Source organism: Prionailurus bengalensis, chromosome X (assembly GCF_016509475.1).
Source record: "Prionailurus bengalensis isolate Pbe53 chromosome X, Fcat_Pben_1.1_paternal_pri, whole genome shotgun sequence".
NCBI lineage: Eukaryota > Metazoa > Chordata > Mammalia > Carnivora > Felidae > Prionailurus > Prionailurus bengalensis.
In genome coordinates, this window is record NC_057361.1 from 18091005 (window position 1) to 18114375 (window position 23371).

The 23371-nt window shown below is 41.2% G+C and overlaps 1 protein-coding gene across 2 annotated transcripts; it reads right to left on the bottom strand.

Moving 5' to 3' along the window:
- Window positions 1-427: 427 nt before the first annotated feature.
- On the bottom strand, window positions 428-23371 carry SMPX (small muscle protein X-linked). 2 transcript variants are annotated; one of them, XM_043570121.1, is made up of 4 exons: window positions 23161-23371; window positions 18760-18816; window positions 6762-6848; window positions 428-609 (listed from the first exon to the last, which is right to left on the bottom strand). In XM_043570121.1, exons 2-4 carry the CDS (start codon window positions 18796-18798, stop codon window positions 475-477), a joined length of 261 nt encoding a protein of 86 aa, XP_043426056.1. In that variant the 5' UTR covers window positions 18799-18816; window positions 23161-23371; the 3' UTR covers window positions 428-474. The 2 variants fall into 2 exon arrangements, with proteins under 2 accessions (XP_043426056.1, XP_043426057.1); XM_043570122.1 differs by lacking the exon at window positions 23161-23371 and adding an exon at window positions 19165-19230.

Consider the following 23371-nt stretch of genomic DNA (forward strand, 5'->3'; position numbering starts at 1 on the left):
GGGTCCTCTTGGTCCGCTTTGCACACATCTGGGTTACTGGTTTCAAGGCCTAAACTGGTCCCTGCCCCCTTTACACTTCCAGACCTCCTCAGCACCTTGCTCTTCTTATCCCGTCCTCAGGACTTGCTCATCACTCTTTGTGGCATCTGGGTGGGGAAACTGAGGCATGGAATGAGGGAGGGCTCCCTGGACTCCACAATCAAAAGCTCCTCAAGGCCTCCTCCCAAGCATCTCCCCTCCCCCAACCTTGTCCTCCCCCAACTAAGAAAGGGGTTGGCAGGCAGACATCCTCAATGGCCACAAAGCTTTGCTTTCCCAGAAAACCTCTGCACGATAAAAACCACTCTAAACTGAAGGACCTGGCGCTTAATCAGTGCTTCTGGAATTCCAGACTCCTGTGGAAAACTTCCTTCATCCATTTTACAGTGGTCTTTTTAAGAGGAAGGAAATAATTTTTCACTCACCTTCTTTCAACTACTGCTCAGCTTTGGGGACATACTTCAGTTCACTTTTAATATTCTGGATCTCTGATAGGTTGACCGCAGGTCCTGGAAATTTCTTCACTCCTGGAATTGGCTTCTTCTCCTCATCCGAGGTGGGAGGAGCACCCTGAAGAGAAAAAAGAGAAAGAGATCAGCTCACTGAAAAAGGCATTTGGTCTCTCTGTCAAAGGATAATTCTAGCCGCATTCCTGTGCTGTTGAGACACCCTCAGAGTCCCAAGAAGATCGCCTGAAGTCTGTGGAGGAATATGGAATAAAGTTGGAAGAAGAAAACAAGTAACTTCCACATGACTTAGAAAACACAAGAGTACTGTTCAATGTCTGATAACTAACAAAAATTATGACTAGTTAGGATTTGTGTTTCCAAGAGAAGCACCTTACGAGATCAAATTTAATTTCGTATCTTAGGATCCTAATATGCCTGAACAGCAGAGATTTGTAGAATGTTTGTGCATGGTTGGCTCTAGCAATGACTTCGTCCAGGAGTTTAACATTTTTTTTGTTTGGGGTGCAGTAGCTGTCAGCCTTTGTTCCAACAACGTCTCCTAGAAGCATAAACAAACTGACACTGACATAAGCAAAACCTTCTCGAATGTGGGTGGGAGAGTATGGGGCAAGAGGAGGCCCACTTCTCTCTTCCTGCTTTGGGAACTATTTTAAATTCCTTATTATTTAATGTTTTTATATTGTTGCAGCTTTAAGGCAGGACCACATTCTATACTTTTCTTTGTGGCTCCTCCAGAGCCTGGTATAGATGACATGCTTGCCGATTTTTGTTTAGTTCGTTAATCCCAAGAATGTACCATAATGACAAATATATGCCTCTGTGTACATACACCAAACATACATATTAACAGTGACTAAAACAATAAGATCAGTTGCTGTGTGTGGCTCCTAGAACTCCAAAGTCATTACTGCAGAAGAAATTGCTTGTTAGCTAAACGCCTATGCTAGACATGGGGAGCATATTCTCCAGCCCTGGAAGGAAGGTGTTGGAGGAACATTTGATCACTGTGGCAGCCATCAGAGCACGCCTGTCGGATCAGCTTTCTGCCAGGAGGGTAATTCAATAACAGTCCCAGCTGCCTCACCCTGCAACCCACCTGCCGCACCACGCTGAGGTCACACTTCCCACGGCTGCTCGTGGCCAATGACTGAGTGCCACAGGATCCTAAGGCCAGCCCATTCCTGGGAGACAAGACTCTTGAGGAGGAACTGCGGCTATAGAATTGTCCTTAGAACAGCAGTGAGATCTAAGAGGTTTCGCTCCAACTCTCTGTCCCACTCTTCTTCACCCACATCATGGTCTAACCACCTTGCCATTTTTCCTTACAAATGGTTTCCCCAGTAAATATTTTCCACATCTCAGCCCACCGTTGTCTGCTCCTTGGAGGAACCACTGTTACATGGTCACAATGTGGGACTGGCAGGGCTTCATCTGCTCAGCCAACAACTGAATGAATGATACAGTTCTAGGGAAAAGGAGTAAAACAATGCACATTTGCCTCTGGTTCAAGCCCTAAGCCCATACTTGTTGCCAACCTAATCAGGCAGCGATGTGACTTGGGTATTAAAGCTAATGCTGTTCTTTGCCCCCATCTGGCTCCTACGTCTAGTTCTCAAATTGTCTAGAACCTAAAGGGAAAGGGAAGAGACTGTTCAAGATTCCCAACCTCAAACCAATTATTTTGTAGGCATATCCTTTATAGAATTGCCTATTTGAGGGGTAAGTACAAATATAAAACATTGTACATCTACTGTTCTTCTATGAAGGGCTGATAGTTTTTTCCTATAGTCATTTTCTTTGAACCTTGGCACAGTACTGATGAAATAGCTAAGATGTAACCCACACAAAATGATAAAGTAATTCAGTGTAGACTGTGCCTGTTGTAAATATCTGGCAAATAGTTTTTCCTCAGGCTGATGTACACAGTCATAGAATCAGCTTCCTTTTGTCATGTGCACACATTCACCATTTATAAATGGCGATTTAGAAGCAATAATCAAAACTATTAAACATCCACCTGGAGGACCATGTATTCCAAAATGTTCTTTCCTAGACTTTTGGAAAGAGATTTTAAACAAGGCTATAAAATGGGGTTTTTTAATATGTGCAGCAGTGAAATGAAAAATGTTTCCTCACTTATGAATGTTCTGATGATGGTTGGGTGGGTAGATCTTAATGAAGAAGCATGAAGAAGAAAAATGTTTCCAATTCTTTCTGTTAAGTTCCTGGGTATGTCACCTTCACTGTGTTTGTAATATCAAAATGCGCTCTGTTGCCACATTTAATATGTAAAGCCAATGTGTATAGTTATGTCTATGTGCAAAGACTTATGTGAACATACACAGAAAAAAGGATGATAATATTTAATATTAGTCACTTTCAAGTTATTAAAACCTCAGTGCACTGTGTTTTTTTAATAAGGTAAGACTTTCAGCACTTGATTTGGTATGGTCACATATAATAGAAATTATAGTGGATATATTCAATAAGTAGATATGACATTGACTCAGGAAGGGGTTAATGGTGGTACATATTCTTAACTGAATCTTCTCTCATCTTTTAAAAAATTGGGAATCGATTCCATTTCTTCTATAAATTTATTGTAAGAATTATAATAAATAAAGACATGAACAAGCAAGGTTCCAGATGGCTCCATCTGGCTAATATGTGGTACTTTTTTTTCTTTTGTACGTAGATATTTGAACTGAGAAGGGACATGAAAGATATTCTTTTATTGAGATAAAGAGAGCTTGAGAGAAGGTTTATCAGCCCCTGCACCTTTACCAGTGTCAGGAATGGCTGTTGTCAAGGGAAATGTTCCCCTGGGGTGGGGGTGGGGGTGGGGTTATAGAGTATTTGTAAAATTTGGCAAAATGGTGAACCATTTTCCAGCTATCTTGCCTTCATTTCCCTCTTTACTACCACTCTATTGAGTTTTCCCCTAACCTCATCTCTGTGGGGCAATACAGTCTGATGTGCTCATTCATGCTTAGACACTGAGGACTTACTAATAACAGCAAACACAATGCTAGCTATTCTAAGTTACATATGCTAACTCATTTAATCCTCACACCAACCCTATACATTTGCTATTACTATTATCCCTGTTTTATAGTTGAGGAAACTGAGGCCTAAGGCAGGGAGGGAAGGAGTAAGAAAATTGCCCATAGTCTCATGGCTAGGAAGTGTGAGACCAGAATTAAGTAGTGTGTTTGCATCTTGTAAAGGGACAAGGTGGAGGGGGAAATAATTAACAGAAAGTGCCAACATGCTATTTTCTGGCTTAATAATGATGGAATTACAGTCAAAAGAGAGATTTGGGAAGCAGAGTGGAGCCTTGTCAGTACCCTTCAAATCGCTTTAAACAAGCAGCTGCCTTGTCTTATCCAAAAGATTGGCCTTATTTATTAGGATTTGGCTACAAGGCCTCTGTGTCAGGCACATGCCAAACTCTGGTTGGGCTGGGCAGACGGAGGGTGTACTCCAGCTCTGTGAGCAAAGCAAAGGGCTCCCAGAGACCATAGGTGGGCTGGAGACCCAGCCAGCACTCGCAGGCCTTGTCAGAGGGCCAAAGGCTGGTCCTGGCTTCCTACTGGGATACAACCTCTTCACGCATGAGATGGGGGAGCTACTGGCTGTGATAGAGGTGGCCTGTTGTGTTCAGGGATGGTATGTTATGATCTCCATTTTATACAGTGCTTATCTTAATGCAAGGCTAGGCAACAAATCCCAAAACTAGGTAAGTAAGCATTTCCAGGTTTGCAAATTAGGTAATTTTTTAAAAGTGTGGTTGTATGAGTTATTTATTTATTTATCTATTTATCTGTGTATTTATTTATTTATTTATTTATTTATTTATTTATTTATTAAGAGAGAGAGAACACATGTGTATGCACAGGGCAGTTAGAGAATCCCAAGCAGGCTCCATGCTGTCAGCGTGGAGCGTAACTCGGGATTCCATCCCATGAACCATGAGATCGTGACCTGAGCTGAAATCAAGAGTGGGACACTCAACCAACTGAACCACCAGGCACCCCTGTATAGGTTATTTTTAATTCAGATTCCATTTTTGCCTTCAAACTATACGACAAAAGGTAGCAAACCCACAAAATCCTACTTAACTCACCTTGTAGCCAAGCCAAGCTGCCTAACTGCTCCCCTTGCAATGTTGTTTCCATGAGAAACTTACTCTAAGGTCCAGCCCAGGCCTTGAGTCATCAGATCCTCCCCCTACCTAAGATCCCACAAGTACTGAGAGCTCATTTCTGCTCATACAGTAATGGAATACCATTCTCAACTCCACCCTCCCAGCCCATGAGCTGGGATTATAGCCCATGAGAAAGATATACCTCAGTTCCAGAAACACTTCTGGGGTCTCTGGATCTCTGTGGATACCTGACTCCCTCCATCCTGTGAAGAATATTGATTAGACATTTGTACATGTGGCTGGTCATAAAGTAAGTGTTCACAAACAGGCTGTATAAGTTCTTGTCTATTTTAGAATGTGCTGGAACCATCAGACTGGGGACAAGAGTGAGAGCAAAATGTTTTCCCAAACCCCTAACTGGGACACTTGTGAGGAGGAAAGTACCAGTTGTACAGAGAACTGAAGGTCATCTGTACCATAGGGGAAGATGAGATGCAAACCTCCAAAACCACTGTTACATACATCAGTTCAGTGAGGAAAAGGGTCAAGTCACCTTTTGAATGACTGCCATGGTAGTGACAGACACGGTTTAGGGAAACACAGGAAGAAAACCTAATTACAGATACATGCAAGTGTGGGAAGAGTTCCACTGCCCTCTCTTCAACCTCTCCATGCCTTTTTCTTACAATATGCAAAATAATAGGCCTAGGAGTCCTTCAGGAAAATTGGATAATTAGATCAAATTATGAACAATCATTTATTGAATGGTTGGTAGGCTGTGCTGTGTCCATTATGTCACCGACTCCTCTCAGCAACCTTCTGAGGAAAAGAGTGGATCGTATTTGGCAGACATAGGCTCAGAAATACTTGACCAAAGTCCCAGAGGGAGAGCCCATGATTATGAGTTAACTGGATAGCCAAGTCAGTAGCATCAGAGTTTGAGATTATGTACCATAAGAACAGGGTAGTGCTGGGTTTTTTTCAACTTGTAGTTCAAACTTTTTATTCATCAAAGGTGACCTAGTGGCTGAAATTCCAGAACTTGGTGATATCACTCAAATACTCCCATCTCCTTCTTTGAAAACTTACCTTTCTAATGATAGGAGGCTGGAACTACTAACTCGGGACCATATCAGGAATTATTTACGGGGGGCGGGGGGAGGGGGAGGAGAAAGGTTAGATGAGGGACAACCAAAGTTTTATTAGGAAACTTTGAAATGGTGATAGGTGTTCTTTGGGGGCAAATACCAAAAAGGTCACCTACAAAAGTTCAAAAATAGGTCTTTTTAGAAAGATAAAATACAGTTGGCTATGCCCTATGGCTTTGTTGAATTCCACTTTCCTTGTCTTCTGCTAATGACATGCTCCAAAACCTGCATTTTTTTTTTCAGAATTAGACCTTCCAAATTTCATCAGAAAAGTCACAGTTGGAGAAGAAATACAGACCTTGAGGAAGGTACCCTTCTCTATTTAATGCACTTGTTATGAATTTTAGCCTTCATTTCAGCCAAGTGGGCATCTGAATTCAGAGGAAAGGTAAAGAATTAGAGGGAGGAAAAAAAGACAGAAATTTATAGACTCCCTTGCAAAGTGCTCTTTTCAAAGGAAATACACAGAGATTGGGGCTTTTTGTTTGAATCACAAGTAATTTAATGTGCTTATTACCTATGCTCCCACTGGGGTTTGTCACTCATCAGAAGCTGTACTAAATACATCTTGCTCAGTTCAGAATAAGTTCCAAGTGAGACCTTACCGAGCTAGTGACTGTTGCCAGACCAAAAGCATGTGAGAGGCTATGCTCCCCCCACCACACACACACACACACACACACACACACTATCAACAAACAACATGTTAAACTCAGCATCTTCAAGTAACTGTGCCAAGCCCTTAAAGGGCTAAAGAGAAGTAAGGAGCAGTGTGTTCCATGGTAAGTGAGCAAGAGGCTCAAAGAAATGTATGTACTTTGTGATGACTCCTTGACCCACATCCATTCATGCCTCCCTTGTCCTGGAGAGCTGACACTCGCCTTGGCTTTGCCCCACTCTAGTCAGGAGTCTGGAGGAGAAAGACAGGGCTGAGCTCTGCCACTAAGTTTTCCTCACCTCCTCCGTTTCTGGAGTACACTCTTTTCTTCTGGGGGGTTGCCCAGCTCCCGGCCGAAAGGCTCCCATGGGGATGTTGATATTTGCCTAAAAGAAAAAAGCAGGGAAGATTTAACTCAAAAAAAAAAAAAGTAGGAACTTGCATTGACACTCGGAGACCGTAATCACTGTGATAAAAAACGCATCCAAAAAGTACATCTTTAAATCTTTTTTCCTCAAGAAAATTGCAATAATGACAGTACAAAAATATGCAAAGGGAAATTTGACTTCCATTTATTACAGATTTCTGGTACTCATCTTTAGGTCTGTGCAGTGATTTCACGATTCCCTAATGGATAGAAGAATTTCAAGACAGTTTGTTCTAGCTGTTGCCCTCCTGTGGCACTTTACATTTTCCTCTCCCTCATATGAAAAAGGAACACATAATGATAGGAAAGGAGGAAACAGCATTCTCAGAAGCCATCCCACCTTAGCCCCTCCTTCGGGTTCCTTCAGATTCACCCTAGGAGGGGTGCACTCACACCTCCTGAACCCCTTCCTCCTTTCTGTAATGTCCTATGGCTGTCCTGGCACTTCTGTGGTCTCTGTGATTGACACTCCTCTACCTTCTCCCCAGCACACCACTGTGTGGGTCAGCACATAAGGAGAGTGCTGGAAAGCCAAGTTCCCTGGTATCACACTTCAGAGATTCTTGTCCTTCATTAAGATAACACGCTAATCTCCATCCCCAGTAAACATAAAACATCTTCTAGTAAACATGAAATAGGCTAAATGTTAAATTATGTGAGGAATATATACTGACACAGTAATTTGAATCTGGGGGAAAGAATTTGTAAATTTTAATTTTATCCATATTTCATCTGATATCAAAAGGCAAGAATGTTTAATGCAGACCAACCAGGAGCATCACTCACATAAAACAAGCATTAAAACTTCTTTTTTAAGATAGAACCTAATTTTTTCCACTTAAGATAAAGTGTTGCCTTATGAATAAATGGATACGTGGACTTGAAAAGTTGAAATTGCACTTTGATGTTATGCATCAAAGTGATGCCTGAGCGAAGGAAACAAAATATTTTACTACCTTATGATACAGTTTGGACAATTTGGGTACCACATCCAACAAAATTACTAGAAAGTGTGGTAAGGTCCATTTGGAAATGCCTGATGTGAGCTCTGTTACTAGGGGAATGTTCAACTCAAGACACAGGAAATATACAGGGTCCATGTTCAGGGAACATGGCAGATCTGTGTTCTCCCAAGAGAAGGAAGTGACGTTTTCCCCCTAGGGTCTTTAAAACTTCCTTTTGTACTAGAATAATGCTGATCCCACAGAAAGGAAACAGATCCAAAGGTTTGTGGCGGGTATCAAGAGAGGTAAATCACCATTCCTAGGGCCACCAAGCCAAGAAGTATTTTTGATCAGTGTGTACTATATATGTCAAAATATAAATGCAACACAATCTTAGAGAAAGCCATTTCCTCTAAAAGCCTAAGGCTGAACCTTCTATGCTATTCCTCTGTTTATTGGAAATATCAGTGGCCTAGAGTGGGAGGAGGGAGGAGCATATGACAAGGGGGAAAATATGTCTTATGCAGTGGCAAATGTGGTAGCATACTTCATGAATTCCAAGATGCACCTCTTTTAATACCCCCAAAATCAAAATGTGTCTTATAACCAATGGTTTCTTAAATATTTCATTGGCACATTTGTTTTCTTTTTTAGCAGGACATAAAATAATGGTATTTTACAATTGATAGTGTCTTAGATATGATGAAATATCATTAGGGTCCTGAAATAAGATCTAAACAATTTAAGACCTGAAGAAGTTTATCCACATTGAACCAATATCTATCTCCATTTCTACAGTTTGAATGAAAAAAGGGAAAAGTCAATATAGGGACTTTTGGGGAGAAGGTTAACCGGTTAAAAGTTTTATTATATCATCACTACCCTGACCCATTTATTGAGTATCTACAGAGAGTGTCTTCCTAATAGTGAGTTGAAGTTAACATAGTTTCTGAAAGACTTGATTGCTGAACTAACCTATTTAATGAAGTGTGTATACTCTACAGTAGGTTGTAGTTTTCAGTAAAGGAACACATAAAGGTCATCCAGGGTAATGTATTTGGTAAAGCACATGCTATGGGAAACCACCTTTTCCTGCTTAGAGTTTAATTTTAGCAACGCATGTAGCCTCTCCATGGTAAACAGGTGGCTTATGCTAGTGAAAAGAGCCCACTGCAAGGAGTTGTTACAGATTCTCTGTACTTGAAAAAGTGACAACTGTTCTGGGTCTCATCTTTCCCATTTGCAATATGAACATTAGGCTTCATCAGTGGTTTTCAAACCTTTCAGCTATGGAACCCTTCCTTAAGTAAAGTATTGTGAGAACATCTAAAATGCAAACTAGGTGGAGGTAGAGCTGCTCTGGCTAAGGTAGTAGGGATCCCAGAACCCTATCTGATTCCCCCAAACCCTGGGCCATGACAGGTTCTTTCAAACGTGTTGGGCCCAATCTGACAACCCTTGATAGAGATCATCCCTAAGTGGATGAGTACTGACATGTATTTCAAACGTTTGCTCTTCCCATTGTTAAGTCATCTGTCATTTACTTTAAACTAGCATAGACCATGTGATATTTTATATGTTCAGTTTGGTTTAAACTACAGCTCTAGAGAATTCTATTGCTCTGAGAGTTCATCCTCATAGGGTGGTGGTTGGATGGTAGAATATCACTAAGACCACATTCCCATGATTGCTACCCCAAGTCTTTCTGTTAGTCATATGTCCACCAACACTGAGGTTTTGATGTTTGAAGAAATGTCAGAAATAAGAGGCATGAGCTTTACAAATGGCTCTTACTGATGAAATTAGAGGTTAGGGTATGTAGATTGGTTAAAATATTTTAGAGACAATCCCCACCCTGCTGAACAGAATGTAAGAACCTGATAGCCTGTAGATTGCATCTTTAGAGACAGAGCTCAACAAGTGATCCCTAAATGGCCTGTCTCAAGCCATCAATAATGAGGATTTCCAACACGAGTCTTTTATGTGAGGTGACAGTCACTTGGAGTACGTAAAGAGAAAAGAGCTAAGGCTTCGTGGAGCTCACAGACAGCCTGCCTGGATGGTTTCATGCCTGCTTGCTAACAAATGTGTGTTTAACAAATGCCCATACGTGTGGCAGAGTTGGGCCTGAGACTGGCCTTCATCTTAACCTGGTGTGATGTTGGGGACAGTAACCCCTCCCTGCACGCACCGTTCACTACACGCTATTTTAGCCACCCCCAAGCCCCGATTCAGCCTAGGTCCTACATCCTCACAACAAACTTCTGAGGTTCAGACTATCACTGATAAGTTTCACTGATGAAGAAACTTAGCCTCAAAGAAGTTAGAGGATTTGCTCAAGGTCACACAAACAGTCTGAGGAAAAGCCAGGATTCCAAATCAGAGCCACCTCACCTTAGGGACAGTTTCACTCTCTCAAGCCCTGTCCAAAGAGCTCTTTTTACTTGGCCATAATGAGCTCTAACCACTCTAAAATTCTCTAAACTGGTACAAAAATTGCAGGCTTCCACTTTGAAAATGGCCATGGAAAATGGGCGTGCAAAGTGGATAATTCAAAAATAGGTGTCAAAGAAAGGCCACATTGAAAAATGAGCCATTAACTTGCTGACTTGATGCTTTTTAATCTTTAAGGCATCACTCAAAAACCAGGAACCTAAATGGGTTTTTTGACAGCAGATATAGACAGCATCCAAAGCAGCCCAAGAATGCGTCAATTATCCAGTCATGAACATACACCTGAAGGGAGTGTCAGAAGAGTGCTTTGTAAATGATTAGAGATGTTTCATTAATGTAATTGTAGGGTGGTGATATTTGAGTGACAAATTATACACTGAATTATAGCCATAAGAAAAATTCCTTGTAACTTGAATTTGATAGAAATATGTAGACCTTAGCTGTCTTTTTCATTTCATCAGCCAGAGAATTGTGTCATATTCTTGTTTTTCACCGACTCATTCTGTTTCAACACAAATAAAATACTTTCTCAATGATTAATTTTTCCATCTGCAAGTTGGGTATGGTATTTGCTATTCAAAATGGATTTCTAGTATGAGGTACATTTTTGTGAAAGCAAATGGAGTCTGTCCAAGTCACTGATGTTAGACTTTCTGTATGTTGAGTTGACTCCATATCATTGATGTTATTAGACTTTGTTTATTCGATAAGGGTTGGACTTCCTTCTCTCTACAGATTCTGTATAAATGCAAAGGAAGCAGGCTTTTGTTTTTTCCTTTTGTAACACATTCTCTTGCATTTCTTTTCCCTCACTGACATTTATTCATCCTACACATTTTTAAATATGCCCCCCGATACAGCAAGCCTAGCGCATCGCTTTCCCAAACTATACATAATTTGTTACATCCTTGAAGTTTGGAATGGAAAAAAATCTACTAGATCATCTCTTGCCAGAACAGGATACAGTTCCCTGATAATAGACCTATCTGATGTGAAATGAATACTACACTTGATCTCACCAGGTGAAGAAAAGTAGAAAGAATTCCCTGTAAGTTAATTCCACTACTCCCTTAATTATTTGTACTGTTTTCCTGCTTGGCTCCAGGTTTTGAGCCTGAGGATTCTGGAAACAGTATTCCCTCCACAGCCACTCATATGTGACTTACAATGGAGTGACATCTTCTTTCCTCAGAGGGTTGGATTTTGATAGCTGCCTGACACTGGGTACTGACAATCCCTATCCACTTTGCTTTCCATAGCCATTGTTCTGCTATCTACCCCTCTCTGTTGGTCCCCACTCTGTTTCTCCTTTTAGTGCTGAAGCTTTTGGAGTTTCCTCTCACTGCATATTTGTTTCAGATGACCACTACTGATTCTATCTTTAGTTTTCAAAGGTCTCTAGCCACTCCTGCCAGAATCTATAGCCACCCCACCACGTCATCCTCCCAGGGGACAGGCAGAGGAAACCCCACAGGGCTGCATTTTGCAGTATTTCTTTCTGCACTTTCCTATTCTTAGTGTCCTGGGCCTCTCTGAATGGAGCAGGATATGACATTTTGAGATTTCTAGCATGTTCATGGAATCAAAAAGAATGAAATCTTGCCATTTGCAGCTATGTGGATGGAACTGGAGGGTATTATGCTAAATGAAATGAGTCAATCAGAGAAAGACAAAAATCATATGACTTCACTCATATGAAGACTTTAAGAGACAAAACAGATGGACATAAGGGAAGGAAAACAAAAATAATATAAAAACAGGGAGGGGGAGGGGCACCTGGGTGGCGCAGTCGGTTAAGCGTCCGACTTCAGCCAGGTCACGATCTCGCGGTCCGGGAGTTCGAGCCCCGCGTCAGGCTCTGGGCTGATGGCTCAGAGCCTGGAGCCTGTTTCTGATTCTGTGTCTCCCTCTCTCTCTGCCCCTCCCCCGTTCATGCTCTGTCTCTCTCTGTCCCAAAAATAAATAAACGTTGAAAAAAAAATTAAAAAAAAAAAACAAAACAGGGAGGGGGGACAAAACAGAAGAGACTCATAAATATGGAGAACAAACAGAGGGTTACTGGAGGGGGTGTGGGAGGGGGGATGGGCTAAATGGGTAAGGGGCATTAAGGAATCTACTCCTGAAATCAATGTTGCACTATATGCTAGCTAATTTGGATATAAATTTTAAAAAATAAAATTAAAAAAATAATAAAATTTAAAAAATAAAAGCAAAAAAAAAGAAGAAATAGTAGATCCATGATCAAAGAAAAGGCCTTGATTATACATTAAAACAAGTGGCAAATGAAGGTTCATTTTTACTTTTAAATTTAAATAAAATATTAAAGGAAGATATGTATCATATTATTTGTAGCTTTAACCACTGTATTTGGTTAATGGACAAAATATGGGTGGTTATAGTTTACTCCCTTGTGCCAAGGACTGTCATGTACCTGTAATACTTTTTAAACTAGAAATCCTAGGGGTGCCTGGGTGGCGCAGTCGGTTAAGCGTCCGACTTCAGCCAGGTCACGATCTCGCGGTCTGTGAGTTTGAGCCCCGCGTCAGGCTCTGGTCTGATGGCTCAGAGCCTGGAGCCTGTTTCTGATTCTGTGTCTCCCTCTCTCTCTGCCCCTCCCCCGTTCATGCTCTGTCTCTCTCTGTCCCAAAAATAAAATAAACGTTGAAAAAAAATTAAAAAAAAAAATAAACTAGAAATCCTAGTCAGGAAACAGAGTCCCTGACGCCTGTCTGTAAAGACTTTTGTTGGGTTGTTTTTTTCTTCCATGAAGCCTTTATTCCCTGGGAGATGAGGAGTGAAAGAGCAATGATAACCAGTGGTGAAGGTAAAAAAATATTAAGGCTTGGGGCATCATGATATTCTGTTCTACACATGGGTTGGGTAGCAACAGACAAGTTCCCATAAGAAGCCACACACTCACTAATGATGCAGCATTCATATAATCATTCCTTTAAAATATATAATAAAAGAGTTAGGTTTTGTTTTACAAGCAGCTTAGTTAAGTCAATTAAGCAGAGAGGTGGTAATGCAGTGGCCATGGCTGTTTGTACTTTGAGACCATGTGTGTCACTGAGTCACTTTGTACTTTTCACTCCTAGCCAACTAATGTTTAAGATGACTTTAATCAGGGTATGCTATTAGCTTCTTCCCTAAAATGCTGAAACTATTTCTGAATGTCACTTGAGCTCTTTAAAAGGCAGGACCTGGCATCCATAAAATGGCAATTGTCCCCTGAGGTAGCCTTGGTACTTATGATTACCCTTTAGATGGTCCCACCCACCCCTCCATTCTCACTCTCTGTGCCAGGGTTGGGCTGGTAAGTAATGAGACAAAAGCATGTTGCAGAGAGCTTCCACACATGGGCTTTGGGATCACATGACTTGAGTTCAGGTCCTGACTCTCCTACTTACAAGCTGCGTGATCCTGTGTGAGTTCTTTCACTTCTCTAAACCTTCCATCATAATCCATGGGGATCTCACTGTACTATGCCAAGTATATAGTAAACCCTTAATAAACTGTGACTATTATTATCATCCTAATAAGAAACCTTAGAAGTTATTCTCAGGAAGTTCATAGACTATTAGAAGCTGCACAGAGGCTGGGAGCCCATATAATGCAACACCCTCCTTTTGCATAGCATGAGGACCGGGGGGGGGGGGCGGTGAAGTCACAGAGCAGAGCTACGAGTAGGGCACAGGACTCTTTTCCATTCAACCATGAAGCTCTCTGATCTCATGAGAAAGGACACATAAAACTCAGCTCACTTTGATCAATGGTGGAGATAAAAGCCAGTGACGACCCAGAGAACATTGGCTCTGGGTGAGCTGAGGCCCATGGTGATTTCCAAAGGGAGTGTGTTCAGAAGGAAGGGGAAGGACAGGCAGGTGCTGCCAGTGGCCAGTGTCACTTGGTCTCATTAGATTTGCTGAGCAGATCACCGATAGGACTGGATTTCCCACCAGCTCTAGCTTTCCCCACCTGTCATCTCAAATTCTTTCATCTGAAGGGACCAGACCCACTATGCTGAGTGTGCTGATGTTACCTTGGTTGCAACTCCATCCCCGTCAACAATGGGGTTTAACAAGCAGCCTGGAGAGTACAGAACCAAGGTCAGCAAACTATGGCCCATGGACCAAATACAACCTGCCACCTGTTTTTATAAATAAAGTTGCATTGGCACACAGCCACACTCAATTCATTTATGTAATGCCTATATCTGCTTTTGTGCTATAATGGCAAAGTTGGGTAGTCAGAATAGAGACCCTATGATGTGCAAATCCTGAAGTATTTATTATTTTGCCCTTTATAGAAAACATTTGCCAACATCTGGGATACAGCCTTATAGCTGCTTAGGAGACAGAGGCCCTGTCCAGGCAAGGAAAGGATCAACTGACTCCTGCAGGATATTTTTATGTCCCTGGCATAAATGTGATTGCATTAATACAACTGAAAAGTAATGCAGACTTATATAGAATCCCCTTATAATTCAAAGCCACCTTTTCAATGTGGATATGAAAGACAACTGTCCATGTCCTCAGAGGTTAGGCCTAATTCTGGCCTCCCTTATTAATCTGGGGCATGGGGGAGATGGAACCAGCTGAAAAGAAACCAAGGCCATTCCATGTACTACCTGGAGAGTTAAAAGAGACTTCTCTTGGGGCACCTGGGTAGCTCCATCGGTTGAGCATCCAACTTCAGCTCAGGTCCTGATTTCATGGTTCATGGGTTCAAGCCCCACATTGGGCTTTGCACTGACAATGCAGAGCCTGCTTCAGATTCTCTGTCTCCCTTGCTCTCTGACCCTCCCCACCTCTCAAAAATAAACATTAAAAAAAATTAAAAGGAGAGAGATCTTTTAAGGAATTGTGTGCTATAAACCAGGGCCTTGCTATTCATTATTTTATTCATTATAACAATCCTTAACATGTCTGATGCACACAGATGCAATAGTTCAACTATCTAAATGCCCACCTGTTGTAAGTATAGCTGACAGTGGCTTAAGTTGCTCAATCCAGACAAAATGGAGATCTAAGACATTATTTTTTAGAAGTTTGTGCTGCAAAATACTATCCTGCAAAATACTCATTTAAAAGGTCCAGTATATTTAGGGATTCCTGGGTGGCTCAGTTGGTTGAGCATCGGACTCTTGATTTTGGCTCAGGTCATGATTTCATGGTTCATGAGATTGAGCCCCACATTAGGCTTTGCACTAACAGCATGGAGCCTGCTTGGGATTCTCTCTCTCCCTCTCTCTCTGCCTCTCCCCCACTCATGCTTTTTCTCTAAATAAATAAACAAACATTTTAAAAATATAATAAAAAATTAAAGGTCCAATATGTATAAAACTTTGCATACATCATCATTTTCTTGGAAATACATGAAGCCATTACCAAGTTACGGACTCTGAAAAATTATGCAGTAAAGATCCTATTCAACTTTGCTTAATGTAGTATTTCCCAAACATTTTATCATGGAATCCTTTAATTAACAAAAAGCTTCCATAAAACTAGTATTCTAAGAGACAGACTTTGGGAACTGTTGAACTAGATGATGGTGGTGATATGATGATGATGATAATGATGATGATGATGATTGATGATAATGGCTAATATTGATTAAGCAATTATAATAAGCCAGATACTGGCCTGAGTATTTACATGTATTAATTCACTTAACTCTCTGAGCAAACCTATGAGAACAGTACTGTTATTAATTCCCCACTTGATAGATAAGGAAACCAAGGCACAAAGAGGATGAACAACTTGCCCAAAGTCACACAGCTAGTAAGGCCTGGAGATTATGAGCTCCTCAAAGAGAGGAATCAGATATCAGTTCATCTCTGCATGGCCTGCACTTTGCACAGTTCCTGTCACAAATTGTATACCCAGGAAATGACAGTTGAATTGGAAATAAGATCCTGATAAAAAGGAGAAGCAGAGCACCTGGGTGGCTCAGTCGGTTGAGTGTCTTACTCTTGATTTCAATTCAGTTCATGATCCCAGGGTTGTAGGATCAAGCCCCACATTGGGCTCCACACTGAGCATGGAGCCTGCTTAAGATTCTCTCTCTCTCTCTCTCTCTCTCTCTCTCTCTCTCTCTCTCTGCCTCTCTCCCCCACTCGCACTGTCTCTCCCTCTAAAATTAAAAAAAAAACTTCAAGCGGTGCCTGGGTGCCTCAGTTGGTTAAGTATCCAACTTCAGCTCGGTCATGATCTTGAGGTTTGTGAGTTCAAGCCCTACATCAGGCTTTGCACTGACAGCTCAGAGCCAGGAGCCTTCTTCGCATTCTGTGTCTCCCTCTCTCTCTCTGCCCCTCCTCTGCTCGCACTCTCTTTCTGTCTCTCAAAAATAATAAATAAATGTTAAATTTTTTTTTAATTTAAAATAAAAAAGAAGAAGCAACTAGAATGTGTTGAATAGAACATTTAAGATCTTTAAGTGGTATTTAAACAATAAAAGCATTCCCTCATCATTTGGGGTTTCTATTTGTTCCAGACAGGACTGTACCCTAAATAATGTTACTATAAACCGTTTTACATAGTGTAACCATTTTCATATTTTATTTAATAGACCCTACTTTAGGTTAATGCAGAAATTATAGAAAAGTATCAGATAGTGCAGATCCTATTTAGCCACAAGAAATAATATTTCATTTGAAGGTGCCTTAAATTAGGCTTTTTGAGTGGCATAAAGTATATTGAAAGAGGCAATACCACATCCATAAGAAATCACTCTACTGCCTTTGTTGGTAGAGTGGATGGAATTTTTTAAATGCAGTAAAATAACAGCTACTGAGAATAGTCAATAGCAGCTTTTTAAATATTACAGACCTAAAAATATATCAAGGTCAAAATTAGTAGATAAAATACTGGTGAATTTTCAGTGTAGATGTGAGGGAAGCTAGAAAGCGCTAAGGAAGAAAAATGAACACACTTTTAGCTTTAAAATGAAAAGAAGCAAAGACAGCCTGAGAGAAGACTATGTTTTTCTGTCCTGCAAAATAAAAAGGAAATTTTCTGTTTAGCACTTTGAGAGCTTTAAATGCAGTGGTTAAATGATATTATTTCTCTTCACGTTAACATAGAGCATTCCTGAATGATAATTATTATGATAATTGTCATTTAATGAGGGCTTACTATGCTGTTTAAACAACTTGTATGTGTAGCTCTAGGACATGAGGACATGATAATAACAATTATCCCCATTTTACAGATGTAGAAACAAAGGCAGAGAGATGAAGTCATTTTCCCATGATTCCACACTGGTATGGATTAAGGATTCAAACTCATGTAAAGAAGATTCAAAGGCTCAAGGATGCCCACAGATCTGGGAGGCAAAATAAATTCAAGGTATGTCAGACACTCACTAGGTGGACACAACAGGGCTAAATGTGGCAATGCGGAGTTGGATCCTTGCCAATAGGCTCTTTCTTGGTAGTCTGTTCTATGACTGGTTTCCAGAGGTTGTAATACATCTTTCCACTTAAGAAGCCCATCCACTTAAGACTGTGCATTAGTCATGACAGGTGAAGATTTGTCCCCCCACCCACCTCGTGTACCACCAGTGTGTGCTAGGATTTCTAACCCCACAATCTGGCCACATGCACACCCTTCCACAATATGGTCAATCGCTTATGTTTATGCTGTGACAGTGCATCAGACCCCAAATATTCAGGAACTATGCCTCATGTCCTGTGGGATTCAGAAAAGTCCAGGAAAAAAAAAAAGTTTAAAAGCTCCTTTAGAGAAAGCACAGATGACTCCATGTTGATGGAAGAGAAAGATGGAAATTTATACTAAAGCAGTGTGCCCAGCATCACAGTGTGGGAGCCATTTGAGAGTTAAACCCAGAAACCTCAAAAAAATAAAAAATTAAGTATTGAGTAAAAACAATATTGAAAGTTACCTTCATAATTGTATTTGTGTTCCAAAATGCCTGTTTCCCCCTCCCCTTTTTGGGGTGACTCTTAAGTCAGTGGAAACAACCAAAGAATTTGTTTGCTGGGAAGACAGGAGGAGACATAATAGCATGCAGACTTTACAAGATAAATACCCAAACCTTGGGAATAACACTTGACAGGAAAGGATGTATTCTAAACACATGGGTCAGCAAATTTAATTGGATATAAAAATGGAAATTGATTTTTGTTAATGGCTATTATGAGCATGTCAAAAACATATAGATTGAAAAACGTCCAAAAAATAAACACTGCATTTTTTGGTAGGCAATCATTTGATTCTTAGTTATAACTTTGATTGTCTTACAATTGAGCACAATTGAGCAAAAATAGCTTCTCCCTCCTCAGTCGTACCTTACCAGCCTTATATCCTGTCTCATTTGTCCCCTATGAGTCACGCTTTTCTTGAAGTTAATTACCAAGTTAGGGGTGAACAATCACAAAAGGTCTGAGTTATTAAGCAAACAGGCTAGGCGTCACAGAGCTGATGTTAAAACAGAAATATGCCTACTTACCTGGATGGCTCTGACATTGGAAACCGGCTGTTTCGACATATTCACGGGGTCTTATCCCTAAAAAAACAAGTGAGAAACTGTTAAAGGTGGCGGCATTGAGATTCTCAGTCTTGATAAATTAGAACTTAACTCATGATTCAACTGGGCAGTCACCCCTTTCACTGGCCATATATTCTTTCCGTCTCAGTTTCCGAAGTTATTGAGAGACTGTCCTTCCTAATGCCTTGGGGAGAGGGAACACTAGAGCGCCCGGATAAATCATTCAGGAGGAGAAATGCTGAGACGCCTTGCCCCTGATCGAATGATAGGCAATCAGAAACTTGAAAGGCTCTATCATCTCCTTCCCTGCCCTCCTGCCCCCACTGCCAAGAGCAGCAAAGCAAAGAGGTTGTGGGAAAAAAACACCTTTGTTTGGGGCCTCAGAAGCTCTCCGCCTGAAACTGAACTTGTCATCTGCATGAGCTGTTGCCGGGGCTGTGTGTCAGTCCACTGGGAGCTCCTCCTCTCCACGAACACCCAAATAGAAATGGCCTCAACTACGTTCTCACTCCTGTGACGCCCTCGGCTCACTGTGCACATTGTCTGTGTTCACTGTGCACAGCCCTGGGAGACGCTGTGAGGATGGGGCCACCTCTCCCCACACAGTATGCAGACCCCAGGCTCTGTAAACACAGGCAGCCATAAGCCTCACCTGTCTTCTTTTTTTTTTTTAATGTTTTTTCATGTTAATTTACTTATATTGGGGGGGGGGCGGGGAGAGAGAGAGAGCACGAGCAGAGTAGGGGAAGAGAGAGAGGGAGAGAGAGGATCCCAAGCAGACTCCGCACTGACAGGGCAGAGCCCGATGGAGGGCTCAGTCCCATGAACCTCAAGATCATGACCAATGCCGAAATCAAGAGTCAGACTGAGCCACCCAGGTGGCCGTGTCGTCTCTTCTCTTAACAAAATAGCCTCAGAAAGCAAATAGGACTTACATGACTATATCATTTCCCCAAGATGTAGCAGTGCTTCCTTCCCAAAGGACTTGTGCTTTCTTTCAGATCAGGAGACCTGGCTTAGAGCACAGTGACTAGTGGCCAAGGTTTTCCTGGCGCTAGGGGGACAGGGAACAGCCCAGCTCTAGCATGTTATCGCAAGTCTAAGTAGTGTCATAGCTAGGTCTATTAAATGTTGACAGGCCCAGTGGAAAAAGGTGAAAATTGAGTGAATGAAAAACATACTGCTACTTAAATCCAAAGTATAAAATGGGTTGAGTGACATTCCTCTACTGACTGGTGTAAATGCATGTGCTAACCTGTGAATAAATGAACACAGACAGCAGCGTGGGCATTTCCTACAAGTTGTGTGCAACCTGGCCTGTGTCACTCAACATTTATAGGCCCCTATCCTCTTCCTCAAATTTTACCTGATTCACAGGCTGTGGTGAGAATCAAAATGACATAATGTTCCCCAAACTACCTTGTGAACACTTAAGCTTGATGCAAATATTTATTGTTTTATTGCCACTGTCCACAGCTAGTGACTTTTCTGTACTTTCCTGATCTACAGCTTCAAGTATGGAGAAAGAATTGGTGGGGGTGCCTTGGCAGCTCAGTCGGTTGAGTGTTCGACTCTTGATCTCAGTTCAGGTCCTGATCTCACGGTTGGTGAGATTGAGCCCCATGTCGGGCTCTGCGCTGACAGTGTGGAGCCTGTTTGGGATTCTCTCTCCTCTCTGTCTGCCCCTCCTCCACTCATGCTCTCTCTCTCCCTCTCAAAATAAGTACACATTTTAAAAAAAGAATTGATGTGGGGTGCCTGGGTGGCTCAGTCGGTTGAGCATCCAACTTCGGCTCAGGTCATGATCTCACACTCCATGAGTTTGAGCCCCACATTGGGCTCTGTGCTGACAGCTCAGAGCCTGCAGCCTGCCTCAGATTCTGTGTCCCTCTCTGTCTTTGCCCCTCCCCCACTCATGCTCTCTCTCTGTCTCAAAAATAAATAATAAAAACATTTTTTAAAAATTTTAAAAAAAGGAATTGATGTAGTGACGCCGCCACCACTTATAAAGAAAAAAGAGCTGAGAACTCTGAAAAACATGTTCTTTTAGATTTTCAAAGTCTTAGGTTCTATTATATGAAGTCAAACAATTACATAATTTTTTAAATCTCTAATCCAAATATAAGTCTTTGGAGTCACATACATGAAAACAATGAGATTTTTTAAAGTTTCACCTGAATGTTTTGGTAATACATAGATACATGGACTCCATCCGGAAGAGTCTAGTTAGAATTATTTTCATTTTGGTTAAAAAATTAAAAAGCAACAAGAAATTGAACAATTAGGAATGCATTTTTCTCTATGACATGTTTCATGTAGATTTCTGTCTTTCCTACAGTGTCAAAGATTCAATGAAGGCTTTTTAATTTTTGGATCTAGGATACATAGTTCAATTTCAAAAGGAAAAGCTTAGTAGTTTAATATTTAATGTCTCTATTCCTCAAAAGCTATTAGAAGTCATGCAAAGCAATAGTTCTCACAGGACTTTAAACATCTCCGCATATAGTTTTCTCTGTGTGTACAGCTACAGTCTAACCAATATCACTTGAAAATTTTAAAAAGTTACTGTACATTGATTTGAAACATGAGAAGTAGGAAATTTCTTTTGTTATTACAATAGCATGTTGAAATGTAAAAAAAAAATTAGGCAATGAATGATTGTATTATTTATATGACATTTATTTTTTTTTAATTAGGCTGATTTTGTTTTTTTTTTCACTAAACTATCGGATTGCTTTGTTTCTTGTGGACCTCTGAGACTAAAAGATAGATCTACCTTGGGCCTTGTCTCCTATATAGCCTCTGTATAATCTCATTTACATATGAATTCCTTCTTAACATATATGTCAATCTGCAATAGAAACATCTTTAGAAAATTGGTCAGATCCCAGCTCTCAGTCCTTGAAAACAGGCTATATAACATTTGTGTAAATCAGTCCTGCAAGCCGTTCCCGCTGTCCTCATTATTTGCAGAGAAATCAGGGCAAAGCACGCTGATGAATAAAAATAGACAGTGTTCCCTGGCTGTTTCCCTGGCCCTGCATTCACCTCCGTTAGGGATGCAGTGTAGAATGCACCTTCCTTCTTTATCTGCACGCCTCGTCTCACCAACAAAAAAGAAAGCTATGCCTTAGACGTACAAGTCTACTCACAGCTGGCCCCAGCTTTTCATCTAAAGAGGTACTCTTTAAAGCACTCTATTACTGTGTCTCCTGGTTCTGGCTAAAATTTGGGAACACGGAAAGTTTGACAAGACATATTGACTTTTACAAAGCCTATACTATAATGGAAATGCTTGCCAGCTTAGCACAGTTGGGTTTTCCTGGAAGATCTGCAAGTCAGTGGGGGAACTTTAATGGTCTGTATGCTGAGTCATATACAATATACCTCTGCTGATGTTTTGATTGGGCAGCACCTAATATCTGACTTCTAAATAAGACTCTTACACTTACTAAAAATTTGTCAACATTAATATCACTAATTTAATAAGAAGGGATTCAGAGTAAAATAAATCAATATCTGGATAGAAGGGGCTTTGTTTGTTCTTTTTCAAGGTCTGCTAAATGGCTGAAGCTCACTCTCACAGGGAATTATCTTCTGTCCCGCAGCTAAAAATAATCCCTGAGAAGAGTGTAGAAAGATGTTCAGCTGTCTGAACTGACTAACTCCTTATTCACTTTGCCTGAAATATGCCGAGAGGCAAGAGACACTCTCATCATTGCCATGTCTCAGAACCTGGTGCCCACAGAGACAGACAAGTGCTGCCCTCCACCCTGCTGGGCACCGGGAACACCTGACCAAAGTGGAGCTTTCAAAAAGATGCCTTTGGAATGTTAATCGATCCGTATGTTGATAGAACTTTATCATTGGGGCCAAGCCCGGTGCTTAGGGAAAGGGGCAAAGCATTTTAAACTTGTACTGTGCAACAACTCCGGCAATCGTTTGCATTTAGGTAAATCAGAGAGCTAGCATTACAGGTTTCCTCTGCTGCAAATTCTTCTGATTATTTCTAGGCTTACAGCCTGAATCACTCTGCAGATGACTGACTGTAATCCTGGCCATAAGAATGAAAATGACATGATGTTCAGGATCACAGTCATCCTATCTGGACTGTGGAAATTTTTGTAATGGCACCATCGGTAAAAACTAGTTTTAGTTCAATATTCTTTCAAATAGCTCCCTCCCACACACACACACAACTTATAAAACAGGATCAGCAACAATACCACTGAACAGTGAATTTACACGGAAGCTACATCCACTAGTCACAAGCCTACAAAGTTCTAAGTAGTCACTTCAAGTTAGGTATCAAGGAAATCTCCTTCAGATCCCCAGCTCCCTGAGCTGGGTCCTCTTGCTTACCTGCTTTATGTATTTGTTTACTGCCTAAGGAAAGTCCCAAGCAGCGAGATGCAAGAATACAAGGCTCCTCAGAAGGTGGAAGGGACGCCTGGTGTCCTCTGAGCTGTGATCTCAATTCCGATGCTTTGCATGTGGCTGAAATAGCTCAAGTGTTCGGTGCCTCACTCAGTACTGAGAGCTGCTCTCCGCTCGGGGCTAGAGGGAAACTCGG

What these genes read in the sequence shown, in the direction of transcription:
- SMPX (XM_043570121.1), bottom strand. Translation starts at nt 18,798, where the DNA reads ATGTCGAAACAGCCGGTTTCCAATGTCAGAGCCATCCAG. An exon ending in CCAATGTCAGAGCCATCCAG is followed by an intron (nt 6,849 to 18,759) that starts GTAAGTAGGCAT and finishes TTTTTCTTTTAG; the next exon opens with GCAAATATCAACATCCCCAT. An exon ending in GTACTCCAGAAACGGAGGAG is followed by an intron (nt 610 to 6,761) that starts GTGAGGAAAACT and finishes TTTTCTCTTCAG; the next exon opens with GGTGCTCCTCCCACCTCGGA.